This window comes from Sylvia atricapilla, chromosome 3 (assembly GCF_009819655.1).
Source record: "Sylvia atricapilla isolate bSylAtr1 chromosome 3, bSylAtr1.pri, whole genome shotgun sequence".
NCBI lineage: Eukaryota > Metazoa > Chordata > Aves > Passeriformes > Sylviidae > Sylvia > Sylvia atricapilla.
Genome location: NC_089142.1, coordinates 14,547,403 through 14,561,180, shown reverse-complemented (window position 1 = coordinate 14,561,180; position 13,778 = coordinate 14,547,403). Strand labels below are relative to the sequence as shown.

At 43.6% G+C, this 13,778-nt stretch overlaps 1 protein-coding gene across 1 annotated transcript in view; it reads left to right on the top strand.

The window, feature by feature from the left end:
• The window catches only part of HPCAL1 (hippocalcin like 1), a 64,582-nt gene extending 51,255 nt beyond the window's left edge, over positions 1-13,327 (top strand). The window contains exons 3-5 of the mRNA XM_066314806.1: positions 7,505-7,907; positions 9,051-9,156; positions 12,106-13,327. Of these exons, the coding sequence (XP_066170903.1) occupies positions 7,530-7,907; positions 9,051-9,156; positions 12,106-12,203 (582 nt within the window). The 5' untranslated portion in view covers positions 7,505-7,529 and the 3' untranslated portion in view covers positions 12,204-13,327. The remainder of the gene's footprint in view (positions 1-7,504; positions 7,908-9,050; positions 9,157-12,105) is intronic.
• Positions 13,328-13,778: the final 451 nt, after the last annotated feature.

Below are 13,778 nucleotides of genomic sequence, written 5' to 3'. Positions count from 1 at the left end.
ATTTTTCTGTGATTTACCTTCATCAACTAAATAAATGCATCATAGGAAATTTCTAAAATATAATGACGAACCAGCCCAACTGTGCTACTTCTGTGGTTTAAATTATATTAACAACACAGTGCCTTGTGCTAATTTTTGTCACTTTTCTTCCCTTTTTCTTAGAATGTTCTCTCTGATTTCCCAGTTCCCATCAGGAACCTTCCCCTATCCTGCAGTCCACTGAGTTTTATTAAAAGTTATGTGTTACAATACTATGTTCAGTCATCGTGACGTGGGATTTTCCTCGCGCAACCCAACCTTCGCAGAAAAAGACATTGTGCAGACATGCTTTCCTTAATCTGCAATATTGTGTAAACAAAATAATTTTTTAAGCCTTGCCAACTTTACACAGCGTCTGAAAAAATAGTGCTGGCTGCTTCTCCCTTGGTTTTGTTTAAAAAAAAAAGGACAAAGGGAGGAGATGAGGAAAATCCACTCATGATTTTCTTTTCCTGTCTGCAATTACAAGCTGCATTACTGCCCAAACTGCTCCCACCCACATTAACCCAATATCCTAATTTACTTGAAGTATTTCTGTGCTTTTCTTACTGCTTTGGGAATATTTGCCCTTTACAGTAATAAGCTCTCCTCCCTGAGCAGAAGAACATCATGGAGAGCTCCCCAAAGAACTGCCACATTTCTGGTCCCAACTCATTTATTACTCATTATCAACAATTGGTTAATGTTTAGGGGTAGTTTGGGTTTCTTTTGCTTCTTTTCAGTAGGTTGAATACCATCCATGCCACGCCATCCATGGCAAACTCTCCTCTGCTTATGGGGATCAGTGTTGGTGGGCACAGTGGGTAGCAATGGGTGTGTCAGCATCCCCTGGCTCCTCGCTGTGACTCCAGCGCCTGGAAAGATCCTGCTACTGTGATCTGCAAATGCCTCTTCACCACACACTTGTGATCCAAATGTAAAATGTTTCTCAGGTCAATTTACTGATGCTCTGTGTCAGTGACTAACTGATTTTGCCCTGTAAATCAGGAATATAATCCTAAATAAAGGGACTTCAGTAGATGGGAGCAACCTAGACACCTGTAAGCAAATTTATTCTGTTTTAGCCTTTTAGCTGACTCCATGAAATGAATGTGCCGGCCTGGGAATATTTGTCTCACATAGCCATTTGCAGGGTTGGAGTATTTGTAATTATATCCTTCTTTGGCAAGGTGAGGGGTAGGTGCTTATTTAAAATGGATTTTCATCCCAGACATGGAATCAGGTTTTCAAGACCACACAGTTCCTGAGTATGTGTTTATGGGTAAACTTACACAGTGAGGTGGCTCGAGGTCTCTTTACCAACTCACTCCGCCTTTCGAAGGACATTCAGTGAGCAAATGTGAATCGTTAGAGTTTTCTGAAACTGAAATGTGAGTGGTACACAAAGTGGTCTTTCACCCATGGTTTTTAATAAATTTCTGAAAAGGGTTGAACTTGAAAGTAAGTTGCAAATAAACAATGTTTCTTATATAAATAAGAGCAGAATTAGTCACTGAAAGTGAAAAATTTAAAGAAACTATTTATTTATTTAGAGTGGTTTTTTCTTCACTTGTCAGGTTTCGTTTTTCTTTCTGTTTCCCCGAAGGCAGCAGCAGAAGCAGTTTCAGCCCCTCTTGATACGAGCCTTTTGCATTTCAAACCCTGAAGGATTTGAATTTTTTGCAGCATTATTGATTAAGGCTTTGCTTTTGTCTCACTGCTTCTATTATTAGATTTTTTCAAAAGGTGAAGATACTCGTTTTTACAATTCAGACTTTATCAAAAGGTGTTACTTTTGGCCCCATGTCTGCAGCCTGGGAAAATGACACAGGTGCTGCAGTGGCTGGTATGTGGGTGTCGGCTTTTGCCGCAGGGCAGGAAAGAAGTTCACATGAGTTTACCAGTCAGGACCAGATATCTATAGCAACGTATTTGTATATCCTGTGCCTTGTCTGTTGAAACGCTCGTTGCTTAGGATACTGACATTAAAACATGTAACAAAATCTGCTCTTTACTCTGGAGTTCATTATCTGTCCCAGCCCATGTCACTTCGCATTTCCCCCCAACCAGCTCAGATCAGAACCACTGACCAGCCCTCGGGAAAGCATGGTCCAGAGGATGTTGTTATAATCCTGTTTTGCAGCCTGTTGCTGCATGATCATTTTTCACCTAAACATTGTCACTAGCTGGGGTGTCTGGGAACCCAACTCCCTCTTGCATCTTGGAGGCTTCCTACACACATCTGTGTGTTGGCTGAGTTGGTGTGAGCTGGTGCTACAGGTGCATGAAAAGTGTTCTCGAGGGTGTGTTCCTGAGCCATGGCAACGCAGATCTTTAGTGGCTGAGGCTTGTGTTAGGACGACCTGTGCAGAGCTTCTTGTGGGATTTTGTTGGTTTGGTTTGTTCTTTGTTTGTGGGGGTTTTGTTTGGTGCTTTTTTTTTTTTTTTTTTTTTTTTTTTTTTTTAATAATACAAGGATTAAACTTTTAAAAATAGAGCCTCTGTGACAGATCTGATGCTTTAGGTGTTTTATTTAAAAAAATCTTCCACCTCTGGTGAAATGGTTCTTGCAATTCAGACCAGCCCAGAGCAGTTTGCTTCCTGGCTTATGCTGTTCGTTTTCTTTGGGCTCCTGCAGTCCTGGAAGCATGTGCTACAGCTTCATGACTGTAACAGATTTGACACACTTATTCTGCTTTATAAGTGAGCGCTGCAAGAGAAATGGTGCTGTACTTCTCCCCCGCAAAGCAGATAGCTCAGATAATATGAAGAATATTTGTTCTGTTTCTCTGTGCACTGTCTTTCTCAGCTGGAGAGCACCTCTGTCCTACAGACAGGCATTTCATCAATTTTCCTCTTTTTATTAGCACTAAATTAGTATCCAAGGGGGTTTGCACAAGGAAATACATCTCTGAGGAGTTATTCCTCCTTCTGCAGCTGTAACTGATTCAGTGAGAGGATCCCATCATGAGCTCGTTTCAAGGCAGTTTTGCTTTCACAGGCTTTGCAGTAAAAAGCTGATTTGGTCTCGGGCTTTGTGGGTTACATGGTCAAAGCACACTTCTGCCGGCTGTAACTGGTGGTTAACAGAGAGTTCTTGTGAAAGTGAGATGCACTGACCTTTGTAAAGAGTGTTTCAAATACTTCAGTGTGTGGATGCTGACAGCCAGTCCATCTGTTGGTAAAACCACAGAATTGCTACTTTAGCTGTTTCAGACTTTGCTACAGTTACTCACAGGGGTGCTTCATAACCCAATGTTGTGGTTTAACCCCAGCCACCAGTGGGACCAGGAGAACCGAGGGGAAAAAGGTGAATCCTTTTTGTGATTTAAAAATCCCAAAGTGAGTTGAGATAAGAACAGCTTAATAACTGAGATAAAAGAAAATATTATTATAATAATGATGATAACAATTGTAATGAAAAGAGGGAGAATAAAAAGAGAGAGAGGGGTAACATCCAAGAGAAACAAGGGAGTCACAGTACAAATGCTCATCACCTGCTGGCTAGTGCCCAGTGCATCCCTGAGTGATGATCAGCCCCCTGCCATGACAATGCCCCCCAGTTTATATTCTGAGCATGATAGTATGGAATATCCCTTTGTTCAGTTCAGGTCACCTGTCCTAGCTGTGCTCCCTCCAAATTTCTTGTGCACCTCCTCACTGGTAGAGCGTGGGAAGCTGAAAAGTCTTTGACTTGGGGTGAGCACAGCTCAGCAACAACTAAAACTTAGTGTGTTATCAACATTATTCTCATTTTCTAATCCAAAACACGGCCCTGTGCCAGCTACTAGGAAGAAAATGAACACTACCCCAGCTGAAACCAGGACACCAGTGTATGTCTTAGCTTTAGTAAAAGACCTTTCTGCTCATTTCTAGGCTTTTGCTATGAGATTATTGATGATTTTTTGTAAGCCTACAGGGACAGAGGTTACATTCAGGTGGGAGTTCTCTGGCAGCTCAGTTTTGAGCCTGGCTAAAATTAATTAGAATTAGAACAGGCAGCAGCACCACATAATTTTAGCAAAAATTTTAGCGTGAAACTAGAACAAAAGTGCATCTGCATTTTCCACTGTTTAAGTCTTACGTGGCCAGCATCTCTTTCATGAGCAGCGATTGACTTGCTAAGCCCTCAGCTCTGCATTTAGACTACCAAGCTGTTCCTTGTCTGATCACCTCAAGGGCATTCCTGTGATTGTTTTTCTTACTGCTATGATAGTACCAGATGCTCTGAGGGCTTTTGCTCATCGAGGTAAGCAGAGACAGACCTTGCTGCACTGTACGTGGCATTGCTTCCCTGCATTTCACCCTGGTGTGATGGGAAATGAGGGAAAAGCAGGCTGTGCTGGATTTAGGTCTCTGGTAACTGTCCAGGGCAATGTTGGGTGCAAGGATGTCTCTCCTGCCTTGCCTTCTACACTCACTGCAACAAGTGATTTAGCTAGTAAAGGCTCATTAAAAAATAGCAATAGAACACAGCCCTAACCACAGGACTGACCAAAGCATCCCAGCCCTACTCCCTGTGATTTCCATTAGCAGCCATCCTCTGAGTGGTCTTGTGGTTAAATCAGCTGCTGAGCCTCTGGAAAGTGATTTGATGAAAGCATTTTATAGCAATCGAATGAAATGTCAGTTGGATGCCAGCAGCAGGGGTTGCTGTCATGATTAATGAGATATTTAGGCATTTCATTTTGAAGGAGCTACCTGCAACACAATTTACATCAAAGCTGGTTTTTTCAGATGGGCTTTAATAAATTAATGTTAATGTTGGTTATTTAATTATTCACATCAAATTGGTTACAACTGCAGGATTGCATTTGGGCTGAACACGTTAAGAAGCCTTTCAGAAAGCTCGTATGCAAAACAAAGCTGTGTTCAGAGCATTGCACCTCTGATGTAAAGTGATGTGGAAGAGGTGGAAGGGTTGAAAAGGCCTGTAATCTTTTGGATGCAATGATAGCTTGAATATAAAGCTTTTGAAGTTGGTATTTAATGAGCATCTCTTCAAATAACAGGATGTATCTACCACTAGGACAAGTAGTGAAATCTAGTAAGTGGAATTATTACCTTACCTCTCTGTTGGCTAGAGGTCTCAGTTTTTAAGGGAACAGGAGGAGGAAGAAATGATATTACACCTTTTCAAACCTGTTTTGATTTGGAAGTTTTGCAGTTCTTAACCTTGCGAGTCAATAAAACTGAGGTAATTTCTGCTTAAAGCCCAGCTCCTGTGTTAAGTGGGCTCTGCTGTTCCTCCTGCCCCTCTCTTGGGGAATTCTGAGGCAGTGGTTGATGAGGCAGGGGCTGCTTTTTGACCCAGACACTAGATCTTACCAAGCGCCTGGGAATCATGAAGTGAAGGGGCTCACTGAAGGCTGGAAACTGCAGGCCCCTCCTAATCCAAGGACAGGAACACACTGTTAGAATTTCTGCTCTCTAAAAAAAAGGATCACATCTGATCCATTATTTGCTCCAAGCCACTCTTTTCTGCAATTTGACTTCAACAGACTAGATTATTGTGTTTTCTGCCCTCGGCACTGCAAGGATTACTATCTGGAGCAGAGAAGATTCAAAGATGGAAAGGCAGTGGCAGTAGCTGAGAGTTAGTACTATAACTGGAGGGCAGCCTGATGCTCTCCTAGGGGTGCTGCTGGCAGAGACTAGGAGCTGTAGTATCCCTGCATGTTGGGAGCAAGCAGAGGTATGTCAGGTACGTTGAGAAAACGCTGCAATAGAATGGACAAAAATAAAGCTTTGGAGTTGAAATATTGGCAGCTTTTCTGGAAAACAGAAGTGCCAATGATAACACAGTTGTCTGTTAAGCCCAATGCACGGAACTAACGAGCAGCTGGCTGGGTTTTGTCTCTGAGCATTAAGCCACAGAGCAGGATGTGGATTTTTTACATTGCTGAGGCAGTGCACAGACTAAGTGGAATACAAATAAAACAAGCTTACATTCTGCTGTAGAGCAACTTATTTTTTTGCTGACCTTTAGCATTTTAAAATTTTTTTGGGTTCTTACGCATGCTTGGAATTTTTACTCTCTGGGAAGTGCTTAGCTCCTGTTTTTCCTGGTCTCTGCATGCTTTGTGGCTCAGCTCTTGCAGTTTCCAGGTAGTCTGCAGTGTTGGCCTATTACTCACCTGTCTTCTGCATTAGCTCTGAGCAAACCCAACAGGCACAACAGTCTGTGCAGAGAAATAACATTTATGCAAACCAGTCACAGGGGTTTGGATGTGACTTTGTGTACACCTGCAAATAAAGTTCTTGAATTTGGGGAAAGACATGCAGCTCAACATCTAGCTTGGCAGCAGAATTTGATATTGCTAGGTAGCCATGAAAAGACTGAAGGGATTAACACCAGAAATTATCAAGGGTTTTTGTTTTTTTTTTCCTGTTGTTGCCTAAGTGCAGATTGACCATCTTTCATTTTGGTGAAGGAGCTCTCCTGTTGCTGGGCGGACTCACCTTGTGTGGCACAACATGGGCATTGTCAAGAGAGAGGACAGACTCAGCCCTCTCCTGACATCCTGATGAAATCAGGAATGAATTTAAATGCACTTTGGCCTTGTGGGGGAATATTGAACCGACTGAATAAGCTTCTCTAAAAGTATAAATCCCGGTAAACCTGCAGAGTTGCTTTGCCAAACATTTGGCTTTAAAAAGCCTTATTCTCTGATTCTTTGGGAGGGCTAGAAAGGATGAAATCCCTTGTGCTGGTGCTGCAGTGATCCATCTGCTCATGCTGCCTCCACAGCTGAGAAGAAGAGGCAGAAGTCTTATGGGGTGCTACTGTTGAGCATGGGCTGTGCTGAGCACACCCTTGCTGCACCCTCCTGTGACCCTTGAGTGCCACAAGGAGCACCAACCAAGCCCACCACACAGCAGAAAACCCCTACTGCTGTGGGGCAAGGGATGCAGGGAGGGAGGAGAAGCTGTGTAAGCCAAAAGGTTTCAAAGAGCATCTGGACAATGCAAACATGACTGGCACGGAGCCACCTGCCCTTCCTGCCTCTTGTTCAGCTGCATTTACTTTCACTTTTGAATAGATGAATTTTTCTTTTCATCACTGCTGCTGTCTCTGCCCGCTCCCACTCTGTCATCACAGCAGATCAGCCTGTGTAGGAATCCAGAGCTGGGCATCACAAGCCATGTGATGGAGGAGTGCGATTGCAGCAGAGAACTAAAATACTGAGCTCTATTATTTTCCCATATAATTAGGATTAATAAGAAGAAATATAATTAATATTTCCCAAATACTTCCTCCCGAACTACCTTCCCTTCCACAGCATATTAGTCACTGGGAGAGCCTAGAGGAGAGGAAAGGAAGCCAAATTAAATGAGGTCTTTTCCTGGTGATTTATAGCATCCTTTTTCTTCTCTTTCCCCCTTGCCCCAGGGGACCCTCTGTTTCTTGCAGGGTTCTACCTCTCCCCAACCTCTCTCTGTCTAGTGTGGCTGGAGCTCAGGCAGATTTTCTCTTGCTTTGCAGCTGCTGAACCCGGACCCAGAAGAGGATGGGGAAGCAGAACAGCAAGCTGCGCCCCGAGGTGCTCCAGGACCTGCGCGAGAACACCGAGTTCACAGACCACGAGCTGCAGGAGTGGTACAAGGGCTTCCTAAAAGATTGCCCCACGGGCCATTTGACTGTAGAAGAGTTTAAAAAAATATATGCAAATTTTTTTCCCTACGGTGACGCGTCGAAGTTTGCGGAGCACGTCTTCCGCACCTTTGACACGAACGGCGACGGGACGATTGACTTTAGGGAATTCATCATCGCCCTGAGCGTCACCTCCCGGGGCAAGCTGGAACAGAAGCTGAAGTGGGCCTTTAGTATGTACGACCTGGATGGCAACGGGTACATCAGCCGTGGGGAAATGCTAGAAATAGTGCAGGTGAGGCACTACCTCTCTTGGACATCTTATTTGTGTTGCTGTAACCTCTTCACCATGAGACAGCTGGAGCTGGAGATGAGGGGCGTGCAGAACTGGGTCACTCCTGCCCCAGGGAGGTTCTGAGCCCATGGTCCCCAAAGGGACACACGGTGGGACCTACAAGATGCAGATGAAGAAAGGGCCTGAGATATGAACAAGGCATTTGTGCAGCTGGCCTGCAGCCAAAATTCTGCAGCTCTCCCTGGGGGTTTGTTACTGTGATGTTCACAGGATCAAAAAACCCTAAATGCAAATTCTATTGACCTGCTTAACCTCAGAATTAATGCTTTGGAACTTCAAATCTGAGTCGATGTGAACTCTGGGTGAAAGGCCGTAGCATGCCTTTGTCTCCAAAAGGCAGAGGACACCTAGACCACAGGCTGTAGTGGGGCTAGGCAGCACAATCCCCTGTGCCCCTACCCCACATGCTGGCAGAGGCTTGGCCTCAGCAGTGCATGCTTGTCACCCACTGTGCAGCTGAGATATGTGTCCTGTGCAGTGCAAGGGAGTAATGCATCAGCCAGTGCCCTGACACTTGGCCCTCATGGCTGGGATGGGATCATTTAGGTGGAAGGCTAGGCCTGCAGGCTCTCTAAAGGGGTCTTGTTATTTTCATGTTCATGTAAGTCTGAAGATGCATTTCCTTACCCATCCACGAAGAAAAACAACCCCTATTGCTGTTTATTCATGTTCACCATAAACCATGCAGCACCCCACAGGCATACCTGTAACTGGGTGGAGGGTGAGAGCCAGGCAAAGAGGAGATGGCTTAGCCCGGCTGCAGAAGAGAGGGTTGCACACCATTGTCTCCTCTATTTTAGCTCAGTCCTACTCATACATTAATCTAGACTGACTTTCAGTTAAACTGGCCCAACACTTCTTTTGAAGCATGAATGAATGCAGGAAAGAAAAATAGAAAAGCTGCAGTCAGACATTCCCATTCATTTTGGTTTATAAAGTCCTGCAGCTGCCTGCCAGGGTCAGCTGCCTTTTTTTGTTGCTAAAGGCTTAAATTATTTTTCTCTGTCCCCTGCTTTATCATTTCGATTGTGTTTTTCTTATATCTCTTTTTTAAAAACTTTTTTTTTTTTTTTTTATACTCAGGCAATTTACAAAATGGTTTCCTCAGTAATGAAAATGCCAGAGGATGAATCCACTCCTGAGAAACGAACAGACAAGATCTTCAGACAGATGGACACAAACAATGACGGTAGGATTCCCACCTTAGGAAGGTACCCCTTCCTAAGCTCTAGAAATAGAGGTTTTCTAGCTTGGCCTTGGTAGATGTCAGAATTTGGGAAGGCGGGGAGAGAGGGTCGGGATGTCCCCACTGGTGCCTCTGGTCTCTGCCTGGCCTTGCTGTGCATCTCTGGTCCATGATAAATAAGGTGAATAAGTGAGCAGAGAAGAGAGGGTGAATGCTCCTGCTGGGGGGCTGGGGAGCAGTCTTTTGCTGACATTTCATGGGTGAATCCTCTTCTTCAAAGGCTTCTTTGAAATTCCTGTGTCCATTGTCTTTGGGTTATTTCCTCTGGGCATAGCACAAACTTGGCACAAGGTTTTGGCATGTATACATACATGGTCACACACCTCTGTTGCACTATAAGCATCAGAAGGATGTAGCAGCTCCCAAGCCAGGTTGTGGAGCTCCTTGATAAATTATCTGACAGTGTACTCATCACAACCCCTCCACCTGTGCTGGCCCATTTCCTTAGGTTTGAAAAATACAGGCAAGAAATGATCAATTTCCTCTTCTCATCAGCCTGATGACATGCTTCCTCTATTCCCAGCTGAGGTGGAGCTTTTCCCTGGGAATTACCTTGTCAGAAGCTGAGGTGGCAACTGCCCAAATCAAAGTCAGGAGCTGTGTCCTACTGATGTGCTCAGTGGGAGTAAAGGTTTGATTCTAGCACTGAGATATGGAGACCTGAAAAAATACCATCTTATGTACAGAAAGGGTTTTATTTAAGAAAATTTAATGGCTGCATTTTGGTGTCTGCTGCTGCAGTGCCCAGGGCAAATTCCTGGCCTTACTGAAGTCCTCAAGTATTTTACCTTTGACTTCATCAAAACTAGCACTTCATCCTCTGGCTTGACATGTGTAGGGCCCTAAAATAACATGATTAAAATATATTTGGTCTGCAGAAAGCAGCAGTGCATGCAGATGTGTAACAAAGTAGTGGTCCCAAAATCTGAGATACAGATATATATATATATATATATATATATATATATATATACATCCTCTATCTGTTGCACTTTGCTGCTGAAATAAAATCATCCTATTCCCAGTAAAATATCAGCCCTGAAAGCCATGCAATGCCAAGGAATAACATCTACATGTGTGTGGTGGCTGAAGATGTTTCTTCCCCATCTGACTGTTGGACATTGCAAATGGATTTTGATTTGGGCTTTGCTTTTAAGTAATACAAAGCAATGGACAAATGAATAAATATCCTGATAGTTAGGAGACCTCTGCTTTTGTTAGAAATCTTTGGTTTGGGAACATTTGCTTAAAAGCCAGAATATTAGTGTGCCACAGGTTTTTGAGCTTCTGCAATTTCTACAAGAGGAAGGCTTGCTCATTCATGGAATCACAGAACTAGTCACTGGGAGTGTCCCTAAGTGCCACATCTACACATCTTTTAAATACCCTGGGCAGTCTGATCTAATGCTTGACAACCCTTTTGGGGAAGAAATTTTTCCCAATATCCAATCTAAACCTTCCTTGGTGCAACTTTAGGCCATTTCCTCTTGCCCTATTTCTTGTTACTTGGAAGAGCTGTTCCTCCCTGTTCAGCCTGTTTTGGGTGCTGGCCACCAGGGTCATTCCTCTTCCATCCTCACAACAGGCTGTTAGCATCCTGGGGCTGGTGCAAACTGGCACAGCGATCTGATGCCTCTCTCTCTTTGGGTGTCTGCAGACAAAAGTGACAGCAGGCACCTCCCAAGTGCAAGATGTTTGTGTGTGGGTCCTGTCTTGAGCACAGCAGTTTGGGGTGGGTAAGGATAGCCCTGGGGTGTTGTGCGAGGGTAGGGCGAGTGAATGCACGAGCTAAATGGGAGGTCACTAGACACAATGTCTGAGATGCAGCAAATGCTTGTCTTCTCCTTTTCATAGGGCAAACTGTTTTGTTTTTCGTTAATATTGCCACATCCTATTTCTGTTGTGATTCTGAGTGCTAGAGCAAGGGAGTATGCTGCTAGCTACCTACCAGGGGGCTGGTGCACCCCACAATGAGGTCTGAAAGAGTAGATGGAATATTTCTTCCTGGCTGTACCATGCCATGCCATTACACACGACTATTGGAGCCAGGGGACACTGGCGTGGTTGCTTCTTCAGAGATCAATCTTCAGACCCTCAGACTGTTACAAGGTCCATCCAAGTCAGTTCCTCTGGCCTAAACTAAAGATGTATAAACCAGAAGTGCTCAGGAGCAACACATAGCATTAGAAGTGCCCCAGGAGTGGCTTTGCTTGTAAAAAAAAAAAACAACAAAACCCATCGTGTTCCTGTGCACCCAGCAGGGCATAGCAAGTGACTTGCAGAATCATGGAATCATGGAATAATTTGGGTTGGAAGGGGCCTTTGAAGGTCATCTAGCGCAACACCCCTGCAATGAGCAGGGACATCTTGAACTAGATCAGGTTGCTCAAACCCTGGGCCGGCCATGTTGGTACCAGAGAAGCCATGACTTCTCAGTCCTATGTGTCACAAGAAACAAGAGGACAAAGTGGGGGTATTTGGAATATTTAGGTTTAAAGTGTTGTAGTAATACAAGCATCATTTCAGAGCATACGTATGTTCAGGTACCATACTTTGTGTTCATGTGTTATGTCATTCATGTAGTCTGGTTCTGAGCAAAAAGCTGCCAAATGGTAGTAGAACAGTTGTTTTTAGATTTGGGACTGTCTTTTTAAATAAAAAAATAGCAATTATTATGCTGGATTGTTTTGCAGAAGAAAAATGCATTTGGGCTTAAAGGCTTGAGCAGGATTTAGCTTCTGTGCATTGCGCTAAATTCCCCTCGATGCCTTTGCGATAGATTAAATAGATGTTATGTTGCCTCGGTGAGGAGAGATTCTTTGCTACAGCAGTGGTGGCAGGAACAACTGACTTTTAAAAAATGATTTTAATTTTGGTTTCCCTCCCTGCCAGGTAAACTGTCGCTGGAAGAGTTCATCAAAGGTGCCAAGAGCGATCCCTCCATCGTGCGGTTGTTACAGTGTGACCCCAGTAGCGCGAGTCAATTCTGATAAAAGCGGACAGTGTGCTCAGAGAATCTCGGCTTGTGTCCTTCAAGCTTTGCTCGCAAACGGATGCCTTCTCAACCATCCCTCCACACTCCGCGGATAAGATCCCGTTGCCAGATCGTGTGTGCGTGTGTGCGTGTCCGAGAGAACCAGCCCTCGCTCCCCCACTAACACCAGTGCAGTTCTCCTGCGGCAGCTCCGTTTCTGCTTCCCTGTAATGTTACGATTCACTCTGCACATTTTAAACATTAATCAAAAGGTTTGTTTACATGCAGCTACAAAGAGAGTTCAATGGCTGGTGAGATACCACTTCACTTAGTCCGTGAGAAAGGTGATGTTCCCATAGTTCCTGAGAAGATGTTAGGTAGGACTTTTACCCAAAATAGCAGATGGTAGATAATTTATTTTGCTTCAGAAATTACTATGTTGAAAAAAAGAAAACCAAGAAAAAACAAATGGACTGAATGGAGTAGAAAGTTAAAAAAAAAAAAAAAAAAGAGAAAAAGAAAAAAGGAAAAAAAAAAGCAGCTTTCCTGGGCATGGTTCCAATTTTCTTTTGAGGAAAATTGCTTGCACTTATCTAATGGTCTTTACTTTCTTTTAATATATATATAAATTATATATATATGGTGAAGTAAAATTTTAAATATTTAGGTCATCTATTTAAGGCATAAAGTAGAATTCAAGCTTTGTTTCTTCTAGTTGTCTGTGATTTATTCAAATCTTGGAGATTGTTTTTTTGTGATATTTATGCATTAGCAAATTGCTGTTCCAAAAGAAATGCATGACTAGCAGTTTGTGGATATTTCACTCTGTTTAATTCCTGAATGCAAATATTTGTTCATTTTTACTGTCAGTCATTCCAGCATTACTGTATTAACAAAAGACCTGAAAGGAGTTCATCCTCATTTTGTATTTCTCAGTGGAGTCCAACTTTCTGGTGGTTGCTGCGTTAAATGGCTTTTGAGTGCCCCGAGGTGATGTGACTGGCACTGCTGTTCTCGACTTGGCTACACCTCCTCCCTTTTGCTGTCAATATGTTAATAGTCTTGTGCATTCCAGTGTTATTTAATATCTGCCTAATGCCAAGAAATATTAATTGAAATAAAAGACTACTTTTCTTGTCACTGCCTGTTTTGGTCTTAGCCATGCACCACGTTCCTGGCGTAAGGTATTTGGGGAAGGGCAAGGATGGCTCCCTGCATGTCTCCCAGTCTTGCCTGAGATGTTGCCTTTTAAGCATGTAGGGATTTTGTTAACCCAGCCACAACAGCCAGCTCCCACAGCGGAGTTGGTGTCTGTGGGATGCAGCTGCATCCCAGCTGAATCCAGGGTAAAGGAATTTCTGCTGGATGCAGAGCATCTCAAGGCAATGAAGGAAAAGCTGCTGGCTCTGCTGCGTGACCACAGCTTTATGAAATACAACTCCTGTCAGGTACCAGGTATTTGCTGTTGAACTAACATTTGACACTGGTAGCATGGGAAGCAGTTTTCTCCACATTTATGAGGTCTGCAAGTAGCTGCATAAGCCTGCCTGCCCTCTCTCCAAAATAAAGTATCAAAAAATTATTTGGCCTG